This window comes from Sinohyriopsis cumingii, chromosome 6 (assembly GCF_028554795.1).
Source record: "Sinohyriopsis cumingii isolate HCF-2022 chromosome 6, ASM2855479v2, whole genome shotgun sequence".
In the NCBI taxonomy this organism is placed as follows: Eukaryota; Metazoa; Mollusca; class Bivalvia; order Unionida; family Unionidae; genus Sinohyriopsis; species Sinohyriopsis cumingii.
The window spans coordinates 49197332-49224946 of NC_142966.1; the positions used below are offsets into that span (position 1 = coordinate 49197332).

General features: G+C 35.2%; 1 protein-coding gene across 1 annotated transcript in view; it reads left to right on the plus strand.

The window, feature by feature from the left end:
• The first annotated feature begins 218 nt into the window (after positions 1-218).
• Positions 219-27615, plus strand: part of LOC149796896 (fatty acid hydroxylase domain-containing protein 2-like) — a 45318-nt gene continuing 17921 nt past the window's right edge. Inside the window, exons 1-3 of the mRNA XM_089961550.1 lie at positions 219-492; positions 19273-19344; positions 23316-23422. Of these exons, the coding sequence (XP_089817676.1) occupies positions 19322-19344; positions 23316-23422 (130 nt within the window). The 5' untranslated portion in view covers positions 219-492; positions 19273-19321. The remainder of the gene's footprint in view (positions 493-19272; positions 19345-23315; positions 23423-27615) is intronic.

The window sequence follows — 27615 nt, forward strand, 5'->3', positions numbered from 1 at the left end:
TGTGGTAACCTCCTATTATGTGAATGTCTCTGTGGTTAGCACCAAGATTTTACTAAAATATAACTATTGCAATATATAGTTTGCACTCGGACTCCTTATATTTGCTATGAGTGTCCTTCTTTAAAAGCAGGAAGTAAATTAAAACAATGTGTCTAAACAAGTTTCAATCGTTCATTCGAGCAACTATCAACTAGTTCTAAGTATACCTGTCTACAAGCGAGACCCACGTAGTTGTTCAGGCAGATTATGATCTTCATGTATGCCTCTGGTGTAGGGGAGAATTAAGATTCCTAACTTTATAAAACGTTTACATTTAAATGATTTCTCGAGCAGACATTGTTAATAAATAATCTCAAAATTGTTCACAAGAAGAATGTTTCTTGCAGATTTACCTGCGATCAAGGAAATAAATTACCCTCGCAAAAGTGCACACCAGTTCGGTGATCAGTCACAACTTTTCAGCTGTATTTAAGGCCCGGATATATCACTACGGTAAGTACATTTTTTAAAGCGTAACTTTATTCTGTTTCTTGTAAAGTATTTTACTGATTTCCTGGTTAAATTTTCATATTCGAATTTCGTCCGCCCCTCATCTCCACTCCAACCCCTTTTGAAACGTTTTCACAGTGAACTTCTCCCTTCATCATTATCCACTCTCTGAAAGATATAACCCTTATATCCGAGACATTTGTACTGAAACTGCTGTCATTCATGGAATTATGTGCTAAACACTTGAACCCGGATATGGGGTGGGTAATGGGTCCAGTGTTACCTGGGAACCCCTCGTTAAAAAAGTACAGACACAACGTACATTCACTTGTCAATTGAAATTTGACCATGATTTTATCCTTGCGCATGTTTATTGGGTATTATGCAGACTTTGAGTAAATAGATACGTATACTTTGCTTTGGTGCTCTTTCAAGGGAAGTTAGGACCCTTCCGAAATTTTCGAAACCCAGCCCCCAGCCCACAACACTTAACCTGAACCGGCTCCATAACCAGCCCCGCTAACATTGTGATTATATAAATTATGAAATTGATAGATACATATAAAAATAGGGTAGAACCTACCATGATAAACACACACACACACACACACATAAACGTATCTTAAATTTGTGTTATTAGTGCATGTATTCATTACTTTCATATTTCTACTGACTTCTTCAAGTTGTTTTGAATCTTATTATAAGATGCAAAGATTCACGTTTGCATTGGAATTCAAGTGAACTTAACATAAAACTATAAAAAGCCTCATACAGTTTTAAAGAAGGATAGGGTCTACAAGATTAGTATTGTTAGGACTTTATCATAAAGAATTAATGTATCGATATACAGTATATCTTCAATCATTTAGTATCCATAAATAATTTTTTTTTTATAATCAGCAATCGTGATAGGAACACGGTCGACCGAAGAGATCGTATGTGGCGCCAGTCTTTAAAAGGCTATAAATTAGACGGAATATTTTTATATTTTTTTAAAAAACAATTTGGTTTGGGGAGGGGGGGGGTATTTTACTTGCACGGGTAGATGGTGTGGAATGGGGCGTTAAAGTCATAACTTTTCCTAGGGCGCCGAAACCATTGTTCTGGTTTTGGATAAGAAAAATCATTTTCTCTGTATAAATTAAAAATGTTAAACATTATAATTTTCCACGGATATATCCTTGTCATTGACCAAACATATTCTATGTAATTTCATGATTGGTTAAGATAAAATATGATTAACTCGGTATACACTTATACCGATTGAAAAGGGACACTATTCAGAGATGCAGGCAGGGCCGGATTAAAGCTTTTTCCTTTATATGTGTATAATTATTATGATTATAGCCATATTACGCAAAGTATTAGTCTGTTTAGGCCTACATATGGTTTATTTAAACACGCGTACTTTTATCCACAGCAACCATGGGGCCCATATGACGGGGCTAGGCTGAGAGGTGAAGAGTATATTTTGTACACTTATATATTGAACAATTTACAACTTTATTTTCTGTGCTGTTTTACGTTTTGATTATGACAACCCACGTGACATAAATATAGCAAAAATGCCTTCATGAAGTCGAGTAATGTGGTAATTAAATATGCGTTTCTTATGTCAGTGATAAAACGGAAAAATATACACGGAGATTGCGTTCACACATATATACATATATTAATCCATCATGAGTATATATCAGTAACTGTGAGTATATAATGTGAGTATATATTATAAAATATACACATGATATGTAATGCATGTCTTCCAGTGTTTCATCCTTCGCATTAAACACTTTAGAAATGCAACATATCAATGCTACATGGCTTTATATAAACATATATATTGTTTCATAAAAAGCGATCTTGGCAAAATCCAGAACACTTTTAGATATATATCAACTTGACCGATCTGTGATATAAGGATTGAAACGTAGGACATGTCCGGGAAAAAGAAGACGTATGCTAAACTAACAAAATACAGAGAGAGAGAGAGAGAGAGAGAGAGAGAGAGAACTGACGGAACTGAATTATCTACTTTGCGGTGACATGTTCTGGCTACCAGTACTTGACGGGACTTAAATGTTATTGCGATTATCAGGACTCACCTAGAATAGTTTCAAATTGTTCAAAATCGGGTAAGTATGACGACTTTTAAAATGTCCCAGTAATTATCAATGTTTAGACTTGTTTATCTGAGTCTGTAAGTATTACCGAGTACACGAGTCTAATGTACATTCGGATCACATCGGCAATTTTTGCGAGACAAAAATATGCTTATCCGCAAAATTGCGATTGCGATAATGCATTCCGAGCAAATCTGTAGTCTGGTATGAAAACAGAGATGATCTAGCGATGTTTGACGTACCGGACTTTAGTTCTTCACCGGAAACCCAGAAGCCATGAAAGCGCAGCACGAATGGAGAGATGGAAGAGGTAAATTATCTTGATTCTTCTGTAAAAATCACTTGAGTTTCGTAAACTTTTAGAGCTGTTAGAACCCACTTGGATGCATTTTACAATTACTTTAAAATAAAATTATTTTTCTTTCTGTAATTAATGCGAATTCGGTTCATACCGTTTCTTTATTTGTGTCTTACTTTCCATTTGTTACATGTTTCTGATATATAATTCGAACTGTTATCTGTCCAGAAATTTCAGTTAGGAGCTTAAAAAACTGCACTTTTCTTAAAGTACTGCAATTGGTTACTTAGACATAAATGTTGTTAAAACTGGCAGGTATGTGGGTGGGTTTAAGGCCGATAAATCAGCCCCTCACACGTGATGATATTGATTTTCGGGTTAGGAGCTGATATCACCTATTCATTAAAAGCTGCGATTATCTGCAGAAAATTTTGAATGCACTCTTCAGTGTACATTTTATACATTTACCGGTATTTCTCATGGTTTTGGAGCTACCGACGGCTGAAGGGTTCATTTGGTGATATGTACATTATATTTCTTTAGAAAATCCTCTGTTTGGTGACTTGTACATCCACGTGGAATACAACAATCTGCCCTATTGCCATTTCGCGCTAGATTTGGCTGTTACCAATTACCGGTACGTATCTAAAGTGTACAAAGTTTTGTTCTGGAAAGATTTGCATGCAGCGAAATTGCACATTTTAACGAAGTGACATTAGACCCACATATTTTCCATCATTATCGACACAGATTTGGGAGTGGTGGTGATGTCTCTTATTAGGTCTGTTTTTACAGCACTTGACAGACCTATATGATTTTATGATGCCAAAGAAGTTGAAGCCTCAGTGCTGTTTTCAACGACACACAGAGACAGCCGGCCTGGATGGTATTGCTTAGATTAGGCCTAGACTATGAATCCGACGATCCACTAAATGAGACACTGCGTTTCCTCCGCCACACCCTAAAACAAAAATTAAATTGTGCATCCCACACTGAACAAGAACTCCGGTCATTGCAGCTGGAGCATTTATTGTCATAACCCCTGTTGGATTTGCAGTACGAGTTATCATGTGGAATCATGAAAGACAAAATCTCTTTGATAAATTTGCTGTCATTTATTTTTCCACACTGTCAAAGCCCAAACTAGCAAAGCATGGTGACATGTTTTCAAATTCATTTTGCATGTCAATTATTATTATGATATGGGAAAACTTCAGTGTTGTTGAATATAATTTTGAGATAATTAACGGCTGGGATCGGTTGTACAGAACTGTGCTCTCAGTGGACGATCAACAGTGTTATAATGTAATCTTAGATTTAACAGTAGCATTTCAGTAATTGCAAAAACAAATCTTCCATCATTGATTTCTTTTTCATAGAAACTCCACATGAAGCTGCCACCTTTGACGACCTTGCTTCTTGTTAGGATAACTTTATCATGTACATTGGTGTAATTCTTGAACCTCAAGACACAAAAACCCAGAGATGATCTATGTAATGCGGTGACAAGGACATATTCTGAAAATTAATCTGAGACAAATGTTAATAATTCAGGGTATTGATGTGCATGGTCTTGCAAACATTCGTTGGACTTGGTGTGCCACTGATTACTCGGTGGATGAGCTTCAGATTATGTTTGTGGAGCACACCCAAGACCTGTGTAGTTTCCTCACTATTGCTTGGACCCCTCCGGTGTCCTAGTGGTTAGCAAGTCCGCCTCTGATGCCGGAGATCGCGGGTTCGATGCCCAGCTGAGTTATACCAAAGACTTACAAAAATGGTACTAACAGCTGCTTCGCTAGGCGGTTAACGTTAAGAGGTTAGTATCAGGACTGGTCAGCCTGGTGTCAGGATAATGTGACTGGGTGGGGCATCATGCTAACTGTCCGCGGTATGATGCTCCAGTGCTACACATCACTATAAACTGCCACACTGCAGACATCGTAGTGATATGACTGAATTTTTTTAAAGCTACGTTAACAATCCGAAACAAACATACCACCAGTAGAACTATTTCTCACAATCATGTCTTTGTTTTCATGTTTTTAATTTTGCTACCATTATTGTCAGTGTTATGCACCATATATGCGACAGATTCAGAAATAAAAACATTATCAATTGTCTTCGCGTGTGCTGTCACCTTCCACATCGGAGGCCGACTCTCAAACCACTAGGCCAATGGAGCAGTCAGTTCTCATGGTGGAAAAAATGGTATCAGATGGTACATTAAAAACAACTATTTTGCCAGCTATTGAAAAATATTTTCTGTCTATGTGGTCCTATAATAATTTAATCCAGATAGGTTATAAAATAATGATCATGTGATTTTTCATTTTATATATATAATTTTATGAATGATTGGAGATAACAATTTTATTAATATTTTTTGTTATGTATAATGTATTATTTGTATAATATATTTAAACTTTTTTTAAATGTGTTCTTTAAACTATGTTAATTTAAAGAGTAAAATCTTAATTACATCCCTTTGTACGATTATTTAAGAATAATTCAATAGTTTTCTAATTTTTAAAATAAACCTAAAATAATGAAAATGTGATAAAACTAATGTAATAATAACAATATTTTTACCAATAAATTTAAAAACAATGGCTATTATGAAATAAATTTACGTTACATTATGATTATTAATTTATTGAATAGTTATTTATTTATATTATTGTCAGTATTATGCAGACAGTAATTGTAATTAGGTAATTTGGGTGACAACGGAAAAAATTGTTTATAAAAAAATCCAAAGGTTTCAATTTATTTATTAATAAATATCACATAGAATTTTCGAATTTAGACTATCTTAAATGTATTGTATCTAGAGGATAAATTCAATAGGTGTCGTTTAACAGATGTTCCACTTCAGAATCCAATATATCAATAGGATGATATTATGACTCTTGCAAAGTATGGGAACTGTCATTAAAGTTTGACCAATATATTGTATGCCACTATTTGTACACGTGGTCAAATAAATAAGATTTGGTGTTGCACAATTAGTATCATAATGCATCCTGAATGTTTGTTTAGTATTGTTACTACTTAAAGAAGTATTTTCATTTATGAAAATGAAGTTTTGAATTAACTATGAAATCTTTAATATTCTATGTAGGATTTCTTTTGCTTAGCGATTTAACACTTACATTACATAATAATTGTAATAAATCCCATTATTTATTGATAATCTTACCTGCATACGGTAAATTTGGATTATATTAAATAACAAAAGGAATGATATCTTCATTTCTGATTTTGATTTTACATTGTAGTGGTTCAAGTTGTGTAAGAGAAGATACTTTGAAGGAAAGCAGTATTAATCATGTCAGTAGGATAATTTCTAATTAAAAAATGCCGACCGAACTCTGTTAAAGGTGATTTACAAACAGTGTCATCTGAAATTATTCTTCTATATATTTCGCTTGACTATGTGGTATTCCATCTTTTCATGATTTCAGATGACACAAAGAATGTTAGACATATTGATGAATATTTGTGTTTTTACCATGAATCTAAATGCTTTTGTCGGATGTAATGTATTTAAATAATCTATGAAATAATAAAGGTATTCTAATGAATAACTCCAAAATGAAAAAAAAATATATGATGTACAGATTTTAACCAATCAGCTGGTTTTAAGAGGCATTTATTTTGAAAGTTATAGCGATGCATAAGATGGTGCCATACGACTACCAAATGATGCGCCCAACTTTTGTATATAGTTCGTATTATCAAATCGAAACAGTTATTTTCGAGCACAAGTTTTATCAAATCACAAATAATTTTATTCGCTAGCTTTACATGTATTTTCATTTTTTTTTTTCAAGACAATATTTATACGCCTCGATACTATCGTTACATGATATAATCGTGTAGAGTTAAAAGATATCAAGTGTAACTAGGAATAATTTTTCAGTTAATTTCTTTAAAGATTTAAATTTGGTAACGAAATCTGAAGCGTCTTTTACACATGAAGGTAGTGATTAATATTTGGAAAATATGATTGCTATATAAAGATATATTATTAATAAATTAGTTACATGTACAAACTATAGGTCTACCTGGGTACCCTAAAGGTAATGATTTATCAGATGTTTTATGTGTCTTGGGTTGAATATAAAACTGAGATGCGCGTATTATACTAGGGAATATGGCCAGTTTGTGATATATGGAGCACAACTTCCTTTCCCTACAAGTTGCATAGACTGGTGAAATTATATATCTTTACTGAAACCTTTAAAATGATATCTTAAATATAATGCTTGTTCAGAAAGCAAGTTCCGTAATGACTGTATATCTTGGGACACTGTAAGTCTTGGGACACCCTAAATTATTTTCAAAAGTGACCTTTTATGATCTATAAATGGTGGGACACAAAATTATAGCAATTTTCGTGTACTATAACTCTTGGGACACGTTCAACATTTGTTTGAAAAGTCAATAAAATATATTAAATTTTATTTTGTTTCCTTATTATTTCTACCCAATTCAAATATGCATAATTTGATAGATGAAAAGAGTTAATCATTAGCGGGTTTCTGTGAGCATTTACAACAGTGAACTATCCCTTTTGGATTCCGTTTATTATTGTTTGTTTAAGCTTTATTGCATTTGATTATTGTATCAATGCAGCACCAGTAATTACGTTTTTAGTTGCCTTGAAAATGTAAACACCTAACTCGTTACAACTGCTACCAGTATCGCAATAATAAACAACAATAACGTTTGCTTCAATGCACGCATGTAGTCAGCATCTTTACATCACGGCCTCTTTGCATGTACGTTGAAGATTTTGACTTGCACTTAATGAAGTACATCCCTTGGATTCAAATGATTGGCACGCTTGCGCTGAAGTTTAATCATACCGCCAAAATGCAATAATGAAGTTTGAAAAAATGCTTTGAAAATAACTGTAATGTCTAAACCACTCGGACTAGTTTTCATTGATGTAAACGACCATAAATAGGTACCCGTTTATTTGGCTACGGTAATCGTGTTACTCAACCGAGCAAGTGTTCATATCTTAATTGACTGACAATGATAGTCAATGGTTAGTTAGTCCAGTATAATTGTAGGGGGACAACAATTTAGTACCGCTATTATGCGGGTCATCCCATCCCGCTCAATCCACTTTAGATTGTACAATAATATAATTCGTGTGGGTTGATGTTGTAGAACAAACGGTTTACCAGCATTGCTACCAGATAAAAATCTCCCTTTCACAAACCAGTTTCAGGGCTCAAACAATTACCTGGTCTTTTGTGAAAAAACAAAAGATTAAAAAATCGGCTAATTATATATAAAATGAAACGCCAAAACAACCAACTGTCCAAATTCAAAGGTGGAATGAATACTGTGTAGAAAGTTACGAATTGGTATTATGGTTAGTCGAAACACAAAACTAAAATGTATCAATGATGATCAGTGATGTGAATTTTTTATCTGAGACTTCTCGAGAAAGAAGCGCTTGAAGATGAGACTCAGGAATACATCTTCAGTCCGAATCAAGAAATTCTTCCATGGGGTGAACATAATTTGAAATGGTTTTGGAGATCAGTCTCCAGCCTCACAAACCCAGCAACATGAAATCTCAAATTAGAACTTCATTGCAGGCTAAGCATAGTTGTATTGTCATTACAACATTCTAATGCTGATACATTGGGTTACAATTTCTCAGTTTTTTGCAAAATACAAAATGATTCAAGGGGAAATATGGATCAGAGGAATATAGAGAGCCTGTCAAGTGTGAAGCTTAATACTCACAGTGAATGGTGTCAGTCCTCACCATACAGTAATCTTGTGAATCAAACTACAAACTCTTTTTGGATTTCATTCACACAAAAAATCCTGAAAGTAAACTGTAAGATGCCATTTTTCATTAACTGACAATAATACTGACATGTATTTATTATCATTGTAATGTTGCCATCATAATCAGAATCTGATTCAAGACTTCCCGTTTTGTTATAGTATGAGCAAATACATGTTGTGTAAAAAATGCACTTGTCAATACTCTTGAAAAACATAACTATTATTTCAATAAAACGTTTCTACTTTAGAAGTTAATTTACTTGTCAAAATTTGCAAATCTGCTGGTTTGTAATCTTCGTTCTGTCAAATGTATGTAGACCAGAATAGAGTATGGAATGGGGTTTTGTCCATTTTCCATTTATTAGTACCAGTGTGTTACTGAAAGATTGTTTTATGTCCTGTTAGGCCTAAATGAAAATGGTGTCAGTCTAGCATTTAATCTTGATGTTGATACTTCTAGATGGAAGATCATATCCATATGTCATCAGCATCATAATCAGTCCCTAAAACGAAGAGGTCTTTGAGGCACCCATATTTGACTTTACAACTAATTTTCTCCATTCTTCCCTGTTCTCTACTGCCCTTTCGGAATCTCTAAATCCTATGCCTGTCCACTCCTTAATATTGTCTTCCCACCTCTTGTTCTGTCTGCCTCTTCTTCTGCACCCTCGCACTGTGCCTTGCAAGATTGTTTTTGCCAGTCCAGATGATCTTCAAACATGACCAAACCACTTCAGTTTGCGCTTTGTTACAGTGGTCAATAGGTCTTTACAGGGTCCGATAGCTCGTTGGATCCTGCTGTGGACCTCTTCGTTGGTTATATGGTCAATTTATGAGATGCCAGAGATCTTGCAGTAGCATCTCATTTCGAAGGTTTGAATCCTTCTTTGTAGTTCTGATGTGAGCGTCCGTGTTTCACAGGCATACAGAAAGACGTATATGACAATCGAGCGCATCAGCCTTAGTTTGGAACCAAGGTCAATGTTGGTATCTTTCCATATTGGACTCAGCATTGTTATTGTCTGATCAACCCTGCAATGTAATTCTGGTTTATAGCCTTCATCTGTGATAATCGATTCCAAGTACTTGGAGCTTGTGACTCTTTCTAGTTTCAGTCCACTGAGCTTTATTTATGCACTGATGCCATTGGTGTTGTTTGTCATCAGTTTGGTTGTTTCGGCGCTAACCTCTGTACATTATACTGTGGAGATTGTGTCGAGGTGCTCAACCAAGTCAGCCAGTTCTTTTCCATCTTCTGCTTATCAATCGGTATCATCTGCGAAACGAAGGTTGGTGATTGTTCTTCCTCTGATGCTGACAGTACCCTTGTGGTCATGCAAGGCATCCTCCAAGATCCTTTCTAGGAAAATGTTGAATAGTGTAGATGACAGTACACATCCATGTCCGATTCCAACTGTTATTCGAAACCAATCTCCTCTGCTACCATTGATGAGGACAGCGCTCGTGCCTTTGTGATAGAGGTGCTCAACAACCGTCACCAGGTCTGAGCTGATATTTTTGAAATCCCCAGGTTGACAAAAAAGTCAGTCTGGCAAAGTAGCGATGATAAGAATTTCATATGGATGCCAGTTAGCTAGCAAATCTGTACCACTTTCATTTTGGATCAACTAGACACCATACTAAGTCTTCTGGTAAATGATACAGATCTTATACTGCCAAGGTGGCTATCTTGAAAATCTTGGTTGTGTTGAAGATTATCAGAGATGGTTCGAACACCCAGCTTTTAAAATCTATGATTATTGGAAGTTCTTTTGAGTCAATAGAGCATCATCCTTTCAAGGGACTCTTGTTTTCTTATTTAGTGAAACTTGAAAATCTTTTTGCAGCATATCTAAACAATTTTAGTCAATTCTTCAAGTTAAAAAGTGTTGTGCAGGAATAATACAGCTCTGAGGTATGAGATGTCCTCAAAATTATATGTCCCAAGAACGGTTTTACGCCCCATTCGTTAATCTGATAGAATATTCTGGAAGAAGGAATTAGACTAATAAGAGTCTAGTGCATACTACTGGATACGGAAATGCATTCTTGTATGTAGAAATCAGTGCCTCAGAATCCATAATATCTACCCATGCCCTAAGAGATAAGTTTAGAAAGTGAGAGAGAGTTGACCTGATAATAGAGAATTGAATAAAATATATGGAGAGTGACTGATAGTTCAAAGATTTTCAAATGAACTAGATTATGAAAAGTAACAAATATAACATATAACATATGTTTGGTATGTTGGATTATAGCTATGAATAAAGAATGAATGAATGAATCCAGGAAAATAAAAATTAAAAGTGGTAATTATTGAAGTATTTATAAGAATAGATGAACAAATTGAAAGAGAATTTGAGTTAAGGAGAGCTGGTATGAACAAACAAACATTGTAATAATGTTGATGTTTAATTCAATTGTATCAATGTGAATGAACAATGTCAGCAGTTAGTACTATTCTTTGATTCAAGCAGACTGTAATGATTCCTTCAAAATTGCAGGGTTGCTTTGAAATTCGGTATATGATCGATATGTCAAGTAAAAGACCCTAAAAAGGTGTATGCTGTAGTTTACCCAAGCACTTAAGTTTATAGAAGTTAACAAATTTCTCCCCTGCCAACAGTTGATAAAATTAGGATTAAAGCTGTTTACGATTTAATTTTTTTGCAATCTTTATATGAATTATTATTATCAACATTATCGCCATCAATAATAGTACTATAAAGTGTTTAATCAACGAAATCTATTCCATCAGATTTCTACTCACCAGTACATCTAATGTATCAACTTAATCATATTTCAAGGCATTAGTTTACTTCATATACTATGGAAACACAATGATATTGAAAATGAAATAACTCCAAAACCTTAGGACCAAACTATAACTCATAGCGTAAAACTATTTTTGGCGTATGGCTGTGTTGAGAAAATCACCATAGCATTATTTAAAAGAGCATTTAGTTGAAAAATATATCACCACTCTGACCAATGGAATAAACTATTGTTATTATATGTCGTCGTAAGGATTACTAAGCCAAGCTAGTAAAATTAAGTAACAGGTTACCAGTATCTTTTCTCCTTCTCAATTCACTTAATGGTGGAATATCTGGATATCAGCCTTGAAAAAGTGGTTGTACTTATTATTTGTTTATCATTTTCAACCAATTATAAAAATTCTTCACCATTCCAACCAATTTCACCCTGTTTATCATATATGTTACCTCTATTTTATCAGAGAACGCTCGACCTCTTTTATTGGATTGTTAGTTTTTTACATACTGAGTTTTAGGGCTGTTTTTATTTCCTGAAGTAAAATTGTACTTCCTTGTTGGACTGTTTTTCTAATTTTTCTAAGGAAAATTTTAATCACAAAAGCAGAGTACTGATCAGAACCTGGAACACATGATGTTAATAGATTGGTGTGTTAACAGTATTGGACAATGTTAATTCAATACAAAATTACGCTACATAAGGAGCATAGTGTATACACTGCATCTCTTACGAAGTAAATATGCATTGTACGCGACAGGAATCCATTGTCTTTGATCATATTGTGTTGTTTCCGCTACCTGTGAATGCATAGTGGGAAGAGTAGATGCAAACATACAAAGCTGAATTTTTAAAGCAAAATGCATGTTCTTGTAGAAAACTTAGGAAACTAACACTAATTTGTTTCTTTCAGGATGATCGTACTTGCCTCATAGACAGCATACTTCAGTCAAGCATGGATTTAATAATGGCTTTACAAATACATTGAATACTTTAAGGCTCAGATCAAACAGAATATGCGAACATTTTCATTATAATTATTAGCAGATAAAATTTGGACGACACCTCAAGGAGCACTGTTTAATAAATTTGTGTACATTTTACATTGAATTGTTTTTTTTCCATGTGATTCAAATGTTGAAAACGTCTGAAATAAAGAGTGTGCACTATGTAATATGGCCAAGATTCATGTTTAAAGAAGTTCTCGTTTAGATGCACGTATGAGTCTAAAATAGGGAATGACTAAGATTATTATTGTAATGGATATCACAGATTAGGTCTAAGACACAATCAGACCAGCTAAGCCATATAATTTAGCATTAAGTCCTACAGAAATGGCCTTTAAAATACAGAATTGCACACATTACAGAAACACATCTGTCTGCGGTAAAATCTGGATTTGGATACTTGAACAGTTTTTCGATTAGATACTATACAGGTGAAGCCGTCAAAACATTCAACAAAATTTGCTGTGGGTTCGTTCTTAGCAAAGATATTCACATATGTATTCAGTTATATTCATGGAGAAGGGGAAAACTCCTTAATCTGAATTGACTTCATGCTTCGTACAATATTTGACCAGCTTTTTCTTTGACAGATCTCTAAAGTATAAATTTTGTTTTTGTGTTCGGCTATTTTTAGACTTGCTATACTGGATCTAAACTGTGATCTTTACAAACTGATGCTATTACCATTATTTACTTATGGTACTGTAAATGATCATGTACGCATAGTAAGTGATATCTCTGTTGTACATTGATAGCATCATTTTCAGGCATGATTTCTTTTCCATTTATATGACCCAAAAATGAAAAAGGTCTTGATGACTTAGTCAGTGCTGCATCTGTTTACTAAATTTATTATAATTTTTAAGTCCTCTAGAACCCTCACACAACCTTTTCTTACTTACATAGTTTTGATTTTGGTCAAGCTTAAAGTTACCAAATAAATTTATCAGCCTTATCATAAATAGTTGATTTCTGTGTTAGCATTTCTGAATGGACATATAAGATATATTTGGTAGAGATACAGTCTCTGAAATGGGCAAAGGGCGGAAGTAGTTTAAAATAAGTACACTTATCTGAGTAGATTCAAACTTCAGTTATCAAACTCATCTTCCATGTATAAATGTTACAAGCAAAAGAGGGCGCTGTGGCAATGGTGTTCTCTTCTGGATTACATACTCATTATGTGCATGCGTAACAACAAACTGTTTATACCTTTTACCAATCATTGTTTCCTTTTTCTAACATTTGTATGAACGGGCAGGTCACATTGACTCAAGATAGTTGAATATCATCCAAAGAATATAAAGAGAAGTCGAGAAATCTTGGAAAAATAAAGATTGTGCCTTTATAAGAAATTTTGTAATTTATTTAAGTTTAGTCAATGTCATAAAGAAACCGTAAATTTCCAATGACTTTCAAATTTGATCATTCCATGATGTTATTTTAATTGATTATTTGTTTTAAAAAGAAATTTGCATTTGAAGTATTTTGAAAATTTGGAGTTGCTACAGACATTGAGCCTTCCTCTTGTTCATTTCACATGTTTAGTAAATCTAAGTTATAAAATAATTAGAAATTTGATATGAAAGCGATCTTGATTTTACTTTGTTACGAACCATGCTTCATACATATTCTTCTTTTATTTCTTTATCTTTAGAAGAAACTCTTAAGACATGTTCGACGTAAAGTTTGTATAATGTTTAGACTATGTGCATTTTATTGCAAAATAGGCTTTTGAACTTCCTAAGGTATATTTATAAATGTTGGCTTGTGTGAACTATTAGAACAACCGTGTGGAGGAAATTACTTATATTTAACTTGCCTCCTATTAATTTGCACTCAAAAACATGACCTTTTATCCTTCGAATACGTTCCCCAACCACATTAGGAACATCAGCCTGCTACTTCACGAATCCAGCCCTATCAAAAGACGAAAACTTTATTATCCTGTCTATTTTTAGACAAAGAGCAGTAACTCGTACCTCTTACCTCCCTTGATATCACCATGTGTCGCCAGTGTTTAGCTTCACCGCTGTGCAGAGAATACGTTGTTCAATAGCCTTCAACAATACAGCCTTTTCTACATTTGTATAGGCCCATCCATCGTTTGTTTTTAAATTAGTATATGCACTTATTGATCCTCTGCAGGTTGTATACATTATTTTACACTTTCGGCAAGTTTCTTATACTGATTTTGTAATTTAATCGAGATGTCATCTGTAAGACCCCATTCCACCACGCTATCGTCGACCTACACATGGTCATTTTTTAGTAGAACGAGACTTTGACCTTTTAGTGCTGCCTGATATATATTATTATATTATTAGTTTTCCAAACTGTTTTGATAGTCTCCTTGTTAATTATTACTAAGCATTCTTCCCAAGTCCATTATGGCATAGGTTAGGCAACACTTTCAATTACCTGTTCGTTAGGACATGGTTTTGATGTCTTAGTAATTCTAATACATTACTAATTTTTTATTTAATTTGTTTTTTGTGGCGTCGTTTTCAAAGCGTGTGAACTGCAAGAAATTCAAGGCCAGTTTTGGACACTCTTGAGTCATGATCCCTGTATTGTATGTGCGAAATGCATGATTAATCACCTTGTAAAATATGCAGTGCTTCGTCTGAATATATGACCACGGTACTACAGAAAGCAACAAAGGGAAGGAAAAGCAGTACAAATCATGCCAGGATAACATCCACGTTCTCAGCCTCCACCCAAAATACGTCTCCGTCGCAAGGTTCGTGGGGAATGCTAGGGTCCCTTCTCTAAAGTTCGTCGGATGGAACCCACAGCCAGAGCTCTTTCAGGGGACGGAGCGCATAAAGGAAGGGATCAACTATCGTTGGACTACACGCGTCGCTTGGTTAAGCAGACGATGACGCAACTATTTCAGTGTGCGCAAATCGTTCCCTTCTTCCCATAATTAGCTTCTATGGACGCATTAGGGGAACATTCTCCCCAATTTTAGGCAGTCCACGCGGCGTATGTACGCCACATGCCTGAGCATGGCCTTCGGGCATGTAAGTCTGGGTGTATGGGTTAATGGCGAATCCTTTGGATCAAACTTATACTGCAGCACCGTCATTCAGCCGTCCAGTCCTCACCGGTTGTTCCGACATAACCAGTCGTCCAACTGACACTAGCAGTCAAGCCGTCTCTGCATGGGAACATTTGCGTTGGAATGGTCCAACTCAACAGTTTATACGGGGATCTTAGTGATAGAGCCGTCTGTCTATTTGGTCAACTGGCAACATGTCAATACTATGCCGACGATTTTGAGGAGACATCGGTACGTTCAGCCAAGTCTTTGGAGCGGCAGGTACCTGTGCTTCCCGGACCGACTTGTATAACACCAGCCGTCAGGCCTACCACATACAGTTCGCACCAGCCGACAGTGCTGGCGATGCCAGACTTTGGATCACTCACGGCCTACCATCAAGGCATAACTCGTGAAATTCCAAATACAACCGAGCTGAGTCGTTGATGCCACTTAGAGTGACTTACACAGAGCTTGAAGCCGAACCGGATGAGGACCCGGTGCACAGTCTTATTCCGATCCGACTATGGAGCGGACTGAATTCAGCTTTCAAGCCTCTGTCGAGGACATGTATCGGGTGTTGGTCATTTTGGATTGTCATCCACCCCTCTCACTTCACAAGACTTCAAAGACAATCGAATGCTATTTTCGGCTCCTTTGCCAATCGGTGAAGATTAAATAGATTAACAACCGGCTTTCAGGTCGGATTAGAAATTTGAAGGCATTCTTCTCGGAAAGTCATGTTTTAGCAGCCTCGTTTCGTTGATATAAGATGCACTTCAAAGTCTTTAGCACAAACCTTCCAGCATTGGACAAGACTTTAGCAGCCGTCCTCATGCCGAGTCCATTGTAATACATAGTTCCATGCCACCTCGAAGTTGGTTCGGAACATAGTGGCAACATCCTCCATGTTAGATTTGGCCTCATTGGCAATCTTCTGATTTGCGGATCAATCCAATAATTGACATGCTAGGGAGTCGACGACAATAATCGCTTGGGTATTTAACCGAGCAGCTCACCACACTATTGCCAGTGGCTTGATGGCTTCAGCCACTTTCGACCTCATACGACGGGACGCATGTCTGCGGTCGGCATCACTTAAAAGACACGATACTCTTCCTTTGCGGACAATCCTGTTTGGGTATCCATTGCTTTTTGGAGTATGGATTGAAAATATTCAGGAGCTGCTGCTTCAACTCGCCGCTTCCCCTGCGTAAGCTTTGAGACCTTTTTATCACCCGCCAGTTTAAGGGAATGCTCAGCGGCCAAAATACGCGGGTTTGCCCCAGCCATGAGTACCCCAGTATTGATCCATCCCAGTGCCAGAAGGTCTCAGCCTACTCAACATAGGATGCGTTCGTACATAGGCGAGAAGAAAAAGACTTTTTCTGCCTTCAACATTTTCAAATGCAAACATTGACATAGCTTCCCATCCGCATGTAGACAGCCTGCTCATGCGATTTCGAGCTCACTTGATCTATTTCTTATGTCTAGCGACCCCTCCGTCATCCGGGGAAAATATGTCGTCAGTTTTCGACTTAACACGCATACTTTCATGTTCTTGTCCACCCCATCTAACGTAAGTGTCTCCATTTTCCTTACCGTGACACAGTCTGTCAATTTACAATTCTACCTTGACCTCAACATCAGCCCCTGGGCTTTCACTCAGATTGTGTATGTACCAGTGCGCACTGTTAGGGCTCCCACCTATTGCCAGATTTCACTATCGTCGGCAACATGTGGGAAACAGGTTAGTATCTCTGGACATCGAAATCCTAGAAATGAAGGCCGTTATCAACGTCTTTCACTTCTTAGAAGATCTAATCTCAAGCAAAGCGGTCCTCATCATGTCTGACAACTCGGTACTTGTCACATATCTCATGAAACAGTGAAACAGGGGCTACAAAATCATCCAGCTTGTGTGTCCTGGCATGGCAGTGACTACATTGGGGCGACAACCACCATATCAACGTGCAAGTTAGACACATTCCCTGTAGACTCAATGACCTGGCCGACACTCTATCCAGTAGAGGTCAAGTGCTTCACACAGAGTGGTCTCTCAACCCATCGTGCTTCATCCGGATCTGCATCCTCTGGGTAATCTCTTTATGTAACCACGGTCAAGAGTGTTCCATCCCTACTTGGGTTGTCATCTTCTACACACTTGGCTTTTATCAGGACAGCCTTGTGAGACAAGTAATTCAGACCTTCGATTGTGAAGAGAATATCGAGAACAACAAGACTCCAGTCTAAAGGCTTACGAGGGGAAGTGGCTTATGTTAAAGGACTGGTGCCTGGTCTATCACATCATCCCTTGGCATGCCTCAGTCCATCTATTGGCCTACATTTTAATCTGGTACTTTGAGGAGAAACAGTTGGCCCTAATCACTGTCAAAGGCTATCGATCTGTGATATCAGACACATTCCGACATCATGACAGATGTGACATTGGACATGATCAAGACCTTTTACATCGTTTAACCACTTTTGAACTTCAGCGGCCAAATATCCATATCATTGTTCCCAAATTGAACTTTTATTAGGTTCTAACATGATGCAACTCAAGAAAGTTCAAGCCCTAGCCCATACTTTGCTAAAGTTTGTATTACAGGAAAACATGTTTCCTGATAGCTTTAGGTTCCGCACGCAGTGTCAGTGAGTTACATGCCCTTTCAGCAATTTGTAAAGTAAATTCTATTTCTCCGAGAATGCTTTCGCAATAACATTACTTAAAAACCCTCCGAACCACCCCGCCAAGTGAGCATCCACGTTAGTGTCAGCTAAAAACTGGGGACACTTGGTGGGGAGTTAATGGGCAAGATTTAGAGCCCTTTGTATATCTCTGATTCGACAGGATAAGCCGTTTTTCTCATTAATAAGACTAGAACCACGAGGTAGCAGGATAATGGCATGTGATTGGGTAAGTATTCGCAGAGAAACATAATTTACATACAAATTTAGTTTCTTTAAATATGATGATACTTTTAGGTTTCATGTAAGCATTTTGGAGTGGAAGAAAATGGACTTTTTAGGTATAGAATCCAATGTAGCAAACACGTAAATAAAACGCACAGGAAAGCAAATCCTTAACCTCTGATGAAAATGGATATGAGATGAAAAGTGTAAATGCTGTTTTCTTTGTGTGGATTGACTTTAATGATGAAATGTCATCCTGTGTTGAAATTCACTTGTCATTTACATGCTTGTTTAATTCAGAAATCAGACGCTATTAACGACAAACATCATTTTTTTGAACTAAATTCTATTTGTATCATAATAATTATCAAGATCATTATCATCATCATTGTAAGAAAATAACATTTGTAATAATATTTGAATTTGATTGGATATTTCAATTTTGGAGATAAAATGTGTATCCGAACATATTTAAAATGTTTGCTGCATTTCCTTTGATTTTGAAGGACGTCTAGGTGATGAGAAAGAAGTTTAGTTTTATGGTGGCAAATCACCGACAATTTAATTGCTAAATTGACTGTCCATTTGCATTATCGTAATTATAATGAACTTGACTGATTTGCTTTTATGAAACTCATTCAGCATGCTGTATCATTGATGTATTTGTTCTTTCCCTGATGGAAACATTTTGATTAATACAACTTTCATCTGTAGTTTGTAATTCTCTGTTTCTTGAATGTCGATTTGTCAATAGTAAGTTATAAAATATACAATATGACCGATTTCTCCTGTTTTTATGAACATCAGATCTGGACAAGAAAGCGAGTTAGATCCACTAGCTAATCTAAATTCATATATGGCCACAGATAATCTGGGAAGGTAAGTAAAATGCAATGGAATAAGGGCACGACCATTTGACAAGATAAATAGTCTAAAAAAATTAGGCCTATGATATAGCTAGTATCATTGAAAGATATCTTTAATTTCATTTTATTCAGTTGAATGCATATAGACAATATTGGCACACTGATGCAATTTGCATTAATGAAAGCTTGCTTTTGCACTAACCGGAGAAACAGTGTTAAAACACACCTTGATATCCTACATCAGAACGATATATCATGCCCACTTGACATATACCTCAAGGATTGGCAGTTATCATTGGTTTAACATAGGCCATGCTGACCTTTAATTTTTGTCTTTCAGCAGTTATAAAGAGTGAATTACTTGAAATCGTTTAACTACTTCCATGATATATATAATTTCTGCTGTCACTTGTGATTCTATATAGGGTTTCTTTTCTTCCGTCATATTTAGTTGTTGATGTTACTGCAATTTGTCGAAAATTTAATTTAATTTCATCTGACCTGTAAATATGTTGAGGCCTAGATGGAAACTGACCTATTGTCATTTGTATCATTTCATACAAATCAGTTATAAGAGCCATTATTAACACGGGGAAAGTTCTCACAACACATTATAACAGTGCTACAGATGTTAAAGGATGTGTTACGTCTAACACAATCGTTTTCCTTTCGATAGTAGAACACATCAAATAGAATTAATGAATAAGTGATTTATGTTCAGGTTTGTGTTATGCTTTTCATAGTTCCTTAGTTGAACAGGCATCATATGGTTTGAAACTAGGCTTATATAAAGTTGAACAGTAACTTAAGCTTTGTATTAAAAGACTGAACTACTTAAATCTTTCAGGAAAAATATAAAACCTAGAAACACGTTGCCCGTCAGCATGTTCAATTTAGAGACAAGCAATGGAATGGAAGAAAACAAAACCTTCCATAACTACACAGGACATGTTTGTAAATAAAAACGAAAGAGCTGTTCTCAGTGATGTGGAGCTGTTTACCCCCGGGTACAAATGTTAACACTGCCAAGTAATTCAGAAAATAAGTTTGGAAACCAGAATTAATTAAAGACAGGAAGTTAATATAAATTGTTCCTTATTAAGTCGAAATAGAAAAATGTAATACACAAATGAATTTTTAAAAATCCCCAAAACATTTTGATAATACAGAAAAATATAGGAAGTGAATAATCACATTGACGACAGAACCACCAGAAATCTAAAAAGGATAGATATGATATATGATATTTATGCAAGATCATATTATTTCTAATCAATATTGTTGGTGTTGCACTAACATGGTAATATAAAAGGCTAACATAAAGGCTAACATAAATGAGTTGTCCCTAAGATTTGTATAACTTTAATGTTTCTAATTGTATCTCGTTAGGTTCAGTAAATCTGAGGATTGACTTTAATCTTTCTATCATATAATGAGATTCCTTTGATGTCATACAACATAATGGGATGGGAATTCATTTATTGTTATTGAATGCCAAGTGAATTTACAGAATGATTGTTAAGAAATGATATTTGCTATAATTACCTGAACCTGATTTTACCAAAAATGTTTCTCCTGGATAAGAAGCAGGGAAGTTGATCATACCTAAAGTGAGCCGTTTCTAAACCCTATTTGGCCAGACACCACTAGTATGTTGCAAGGGCATGCCCATCCTTTTCTGGCAGGCATCGCATGTTTGTTTCATTAGACAAAGTTATTGTGTTGCTTAGACTACAAAGATATGCGGGTCACTAGTGTGTGCAGGTGGTTGTTGCTGGAAGAACAGGTAATTGTGGGACACGGTGTGCTCTGAACTACTGCTTGGTATATTATCAACGGCTGAGAACCAGGGTTACGTTACCAGTGCCCTAATATATATGCGGAAAGAGAACTCACACAAAGGTGTGTCTGCGCCGGGCATGCCACAGCTAGAAAGTAAAGGCTAATATGCTGTGAAAGGAAATAAAGACAATGGTGCAGTGCAGGCTGGTGACAGCCAAGTTGCCAAAAAAGTGAATTTCCTTTAAGTGGGCCTTACATGTTTTTGTGTAGAATGAATATGTTGCATTCGATTTACTCAGATATACCACAAAGACATTTAATATTGTATACCACAAAGATGAAACTACGAAACGGCAATTTCTTGTGCACAGCTGTAGCTCCCGGAATGAATATACTTCGGGCGTCCTGTGGAACGTGTATGGCTGCCAGTACAGCGCTTTTAATGCTTGATACAGCAGAGTGGACAGGGATGAGAGATGGAGAGAAAGATAGAGCGCGGGATTTAAACCATCATGGCACCATTGAACCTGTGGATCCCCATTTGCCCTTGACAAAGTAGTGTCAGGTCTATTCCCACAGACATGGAGCGGGGATAGTACTGCAACTTCCGGGAAGGCAGAAAAGAGTTAGAGATTGCCAAGGCTGCATGCATCTTAAGTGTCTTTCGTATAGAAGAGAACGATCCATTAGTGACTGAGGATATCAAAATGACGAAAGGCTACATGATATTTGTAGGCATTTGAGTCTTGTTACGAGTCTAAGCTCTTGAAATAAGTAACAGAAAATTGTGAAAGACAAGACGTTTTGTAAATTTTAACAAATTATTTATTTCCCCTGAATACAAAGTGAAACCCTTCAAAATATATCCATTAGCCATATCATAAGAAGCACTCTGCTGTAGTGATAGTGAAATGTAAATATCACGAAATTTACCAGTAAGTACACATTGCAATAATAGAGTCCAGTACTATCTTGGCCTTTTCAAAGTCCAGCAATTTTCTCAAAATGAACAAAATATTGATCTACTTCTTTTTCCTGAAAAGCAGGTATTTATTTCATATTTCTAAAAACATCAAAATTGGCGGAATGTTTTCCACTTGCCTGCTCTAATCTAATTTGAAATTCCTTTTCTTTTTCTCGTTTCGTTTACATTGGCTATCTTCTTTTCTTTCTCAAATTACATTTACGTCCCCCGCTCGTTCCATTTGTATCATTTCTATTTGAAACTGAACCTGTCCAACATTTGTAGCTGTGCTTCCATTTTCAAAATTTCTAATCACCCCTGGATAGAGTTTGAAATAAAGATCTCCACTGTAGATGACACCGTAAAAAGCCTTAATTTTCAATAAAGATTTCTAAAATGTGAAATAATACCTGGTTTTCAGAAAACTCCAAAACAATGTAAATACAAATTTCAAAACCAAAGGTTACCGAAATATTTTAGTCAAATTCGTATCCTAAGGATGAGTGTCTAATTTTCTTGTTCTTAAAAATAAGTAACAGGAACGAGTGGAAGACAAGAAGCTTTGTAAAATTTAATAAATAATTTGTTGCCCTAGAATACAAAGTGAAAATGAGAAAAAATAAATTACAGTATTTGGGATTTAACCCCAAAATAATCCAAGAATTAAAGTCCTGAAAAAAACTATATACGACACTATAATAAATCAAAACCTGAAGGCGATGATGTGTCTGTTATATTTTATAGAGTGTTGATGTGTAAATAGTCTTTTGTTGAATCACAGAAATAAAATTCAAAGTCTCAGTTCAGTATAAATTCCAGTGAATGTCTTTATCTAATAATTTTATCATAGCACGTTTGTATTTCTAGAGAAAATGATCATATGAATTCAGTAATTGAAGAAAAGAAATCATCTCATCTGGACACGACGTAATACAACTAGGAAGTGCTAGATATTAAAGCACGAATGATTTAATCCTCTCAGTTACACTATATATAGTGTAAAAGGATGAGCATATCTACTTGACCTCAAGTCACAATTTGCATTTTCTAAAAATTAAAACATTACCTATTAGAAAATAACCTTTTAGAATCATACTCATATTTAGAACAATAACCTGAATTATGCATAATTCACCTCAGAAATTCTAACATGTTGACCTAAATAAATATTTATTTCTTATGTCAATAATAATACTGATTTTAAATCCATACATGCAGTATATTTATTCCATTTTCAGGCATATACAGAAATTTTGGGGTGCCTCTAGGAACTTCTGGCAAAAATGTTGGCAATACATCCATGTTAATGTCTTTGGGGAAAATGACTTGATCACTGCAGTAGTAGGTATGGAGGACATGATTTTTTTGTGTTCTTTAAGTATTGCATACCTTTTGAAGCACATGTACTCTGGAATGTTACAGGTAAACTGGATTAATTGACTTGTCTTTTAAACTAAAAATGACCAGTTATTCATTTAAAAGCATATATAAAATTTAAATGGAGGAAAAGTTTGGTCAAATATTTTGTATGGACATTCTGTGTGGACACTTTCCATTTCTTACTCTTTTCCACCCAGAATGAAATTTTGATTGGCTGCTCCAAGATCACATGATGTGTGTCTCACAACTCTTCTTGACTGGAGAAGAATAACCAATCTATGTAACTCTGTTCTAATGGTAGCTTCTTCTCAGATTAGATAATCTTGTATATAGGAAATAATAGTAAAACCAAGGTCAGTGTTTAACAATATAAAACATTGTGAATATGAGACATGGCTTTGTTGAACCCTTAGTTTCTGAAACAAAATTAGAATTCAGAATCAAACACTGTCTTTGTATGTGAGAAATGCTTCTGTTGATCCATTAGTTCATGAAACTAAATTGGAATTAAGAATTGTCCCTGATCAGATGCAAGCTTTTGCTTGTGCTATCAACCAGTTTTAATGAAGACAATTTTCAGACAGACCCTTTTTGGAAACTTTGTTGTACCAGAATGTCACAGAATTTATTTCTACATTCCTGTTTGTCTGATCATGTTTTCCAGGGTAGAACACTCATATGGAATCTAAATATCATTTTGATTGGCACATCACCAGACTTGTTTGTATGATGTCATCATGTACATGTTGTCAGAATTATTTGTGAGTTTTAAATCACTTTTATTTCAATACTAACTTGTCTATCTGCATTTTAGTCATATTTTCAAATTCATATTTTTTACAAGACAAATTTATATCTATAAATCATAGTTTGTAAAAAGTCCTTTAACCCATGTTGTTTGTACATATGTAAAATTCGAAAAAAAGGACAGGTGTTAAAATAACTCAGTTTGTTATAGAAACATGACATATACAGCATACCCTCATTATAATACTATTCATGAGTTCAGAGCCTTATAATGAAGTATGATGCATACAGTTTTATATGATACAGCACAACTGATATGACTTTTCAATTCCTCACACTTTGCAGTAGTGGAAGTGGAGAGAGAGAGAGAGTGGAAAGAATTTAGAAAAAATATCCACTATCTTTCTGTGCATCCTGTGGAGAATAGCTCTGCACACCACACTTTCTGTGGACTGATGACAACCACATAGTGGATGTGGTCTTGATAAAATGGCATGGTTTGCTGTTTATGACCCAAGCAATCATGTGAGAGAGAGAGGGGGGGGGTACTGATTTATCTACATCATTATCTCTTTTGAGAGCATTTTGTCTGCTTTTTGATACTGAGACATGAGATATTACAAGTAACCAATCGGCTCAAATCTCAAAATTTATCTCAACCAGAATAAACATCTACCCATTTATTATATGTAATTACAGCACATCAGTTACAGACCTGGTTGTTTATATCACCAAGTAAACTTGACCATCAGATGAAATTAATGTTTTACATTTTTCTATTTTTGTTTATTTACCTCTTGCATACAATACATAATAATAAAAAATGTGATGAATCTGTTAGGAAGCTTTTCAAGATCATTAACTTATTTTAATAATGTTAATGTCCTCTCACTCTCTCTCTCTCTCTCTCTCTCTCTCTCTCATAAAATATCGGATACAAATCACTACTGCACAAGTTATCATGATCTGTTGCACTTAACATTCAAAACATTTTCTTAAATGTTTTTGTACATTCTTCAGTAACAGTAATACCTGAGTGCCTACCTTTTTTCATTTGGCTGTCACATTGTTCTCACTAAGGCAAAACAAAATGTTCATGCCATGAAAGTTTGTTGTGACTCAGCATATGTTTGGAAGAATTTTTCACCAGTGTGAGTTTAAAAAATGATGCCAAAATGCTTATTAACAATAATCAAATTTTCCTTTTTTCAATGTTTCACATGTCACATTATTAGGTGATCTTTAGAATCAAAATATTGACTGTTTATAAATATACATGTATGTAACTGAAATCTGGAAAAGTTTGTAAGTGGTAAAAAAAAAACACTGTACTTGACATACAGTTATGGAGGAAAATGAGAGAAAGAAATTTTCCCACCTGTAGATGAGAACTCATTACCTTTTGATCCAAAGTCACGTGTGTGTGTGTGTGTGTGTGTGTGTGTGTGTGTGTGTGTGTGCTTGCATGTATGTGTGACTATGTCAGGCACTTTATCCATTAACCCACGATAACTGTAGCTGTAAATCTAAGTTACTTACAAAAATACAAAATATTATTGAAAGAAATTAATTTTTTTTCTTCTTCTCAATATCAAATGCCCCAACAGTCACAAACAGGAAACTGCATACTTTAATATCTGTTTTTAAAAATCATTATAAGAAATAGATCAGTATAACAATTCAGTTATTTACATGTCATTTCCATATGGTTTACTATTTCTTTTATATGATAATGCATTTTTTTAAAAACATCCTTCCCCTTACAAAAATGAACAAATAATAGCATGATGTGAAGATAATACATACATGGAGAATGCCCTTCCTCTGAAGAAATTAAAATCTCTGAAAATCTGAGATTTTACAATTTTTGACAATATTATTCCTTTCAGCAATTAAGTTCAGATTAATTATGAAACTTGTTAATGGAGGGACTGGAGCTATTAAGTACAATGTGCCAGTTCAGATGGCTTTGTGTGATAGAACACACCTTTTATGAGCTGAAATTTACATCATCTTTTGATGCTAACAGTTGTCAAAGTTGTTAACAGTGTTGACAATGGTCACTGCCTTGATTTCTGTAGAACATCTGCTAAAGTCAAGTCTTTGTTATAGAGAAGCCATTTAATTTTTCTATTTTTTGGGGGGCGGGGGTAAATGCTTGAAATGATTGCCTTATTCTGACTGGTAGTATAAAAAGGACATTATTCCATTCCTTATTTCACTTGAAACAAATTTAACATGTAATGAAAGAAAAAAGAATGTCCCAGTCAGAAAGAACATTCTAACCCCATAAATGTAATGTTCAGTCCCTTGCAGTACACATGCAGTTAAAAGATGTCTAAGTTCACCCTCTTCACTATACTATTTAGGACTAGACACATGGTTCACATTTCATTGTAAATTAAGTACTTTCTGTTTGGTTTGGTTTTTAAACAGAAGTGGTTGTCATTTGGAATTTAATTGTCCATATCCCAGAGGATTACTTTTTGCTTTGTAACAGTTGGATAAAATGATGCTGTTCAAGAGAAGCTCAAGAAGGTGTCCCTAATGTCAAGTTAGTAAGTTGAGATTTGTTTGGATAAAGTAAATATGTAAACTTATTGCAAAAGAAGATCAACAACCATTTTGACATATACATATACTGAATATACTGACATTTTAAATTATTGTTTTACTGTCTAAATATATGATTGAAATAAAGATGTCTAACTCTTCAAATGGTATCTGATTGTAAATCACTCTTCTCAGTCTTTCCATGGGTGGTCTTTATCCGTTGGCTGTTCAGATGTCTATTAATAATGTTGACCAGCTTTCCACAGTGGAGTTGCCATCAGAATGCCTGCTAAGACTTGGTATTGATTTGTAGATATTTATCCTTCCACTGCAGAGTGTTATAGTGGAGTGAAAGGGGAGGGGTTTAAGTCCCCCACTGTTGAGTGTGGGGATTGAAAAATTGTATGAGCTGTATTGTACATATCATTTTACATGATACATAAATAATTTTATTTCGATATTATGAATTATATCCATGATCATTCTTTCCTGATACTAGGAACTGCTACTTTGAAGAGCCTTAAAGTGAGGGAGTACTGTATCAACATCCCAATAAAAACGTTTTACAGATCAAAACAATTACTGTACAATTATCTTTTATTTTGCTTCTTATGTTGACATAAATGCGTGATACCAAATTTGATTGAGTTGGATATACATGCATTTCCACCAATCTCTTAGTTTCATTTGGACTGATACTGAAATGTTAAACCAGAACTGCCAACATTCCACAGAATATTATCAATACAGCTGTATTTAGAATATAATCATTACAGGAAATTATCAAGAGAGCTGTATTTTCAATTATTAATACAGCTGTATTTAGAATATATATATATATTACAGGAAATTGCCAAT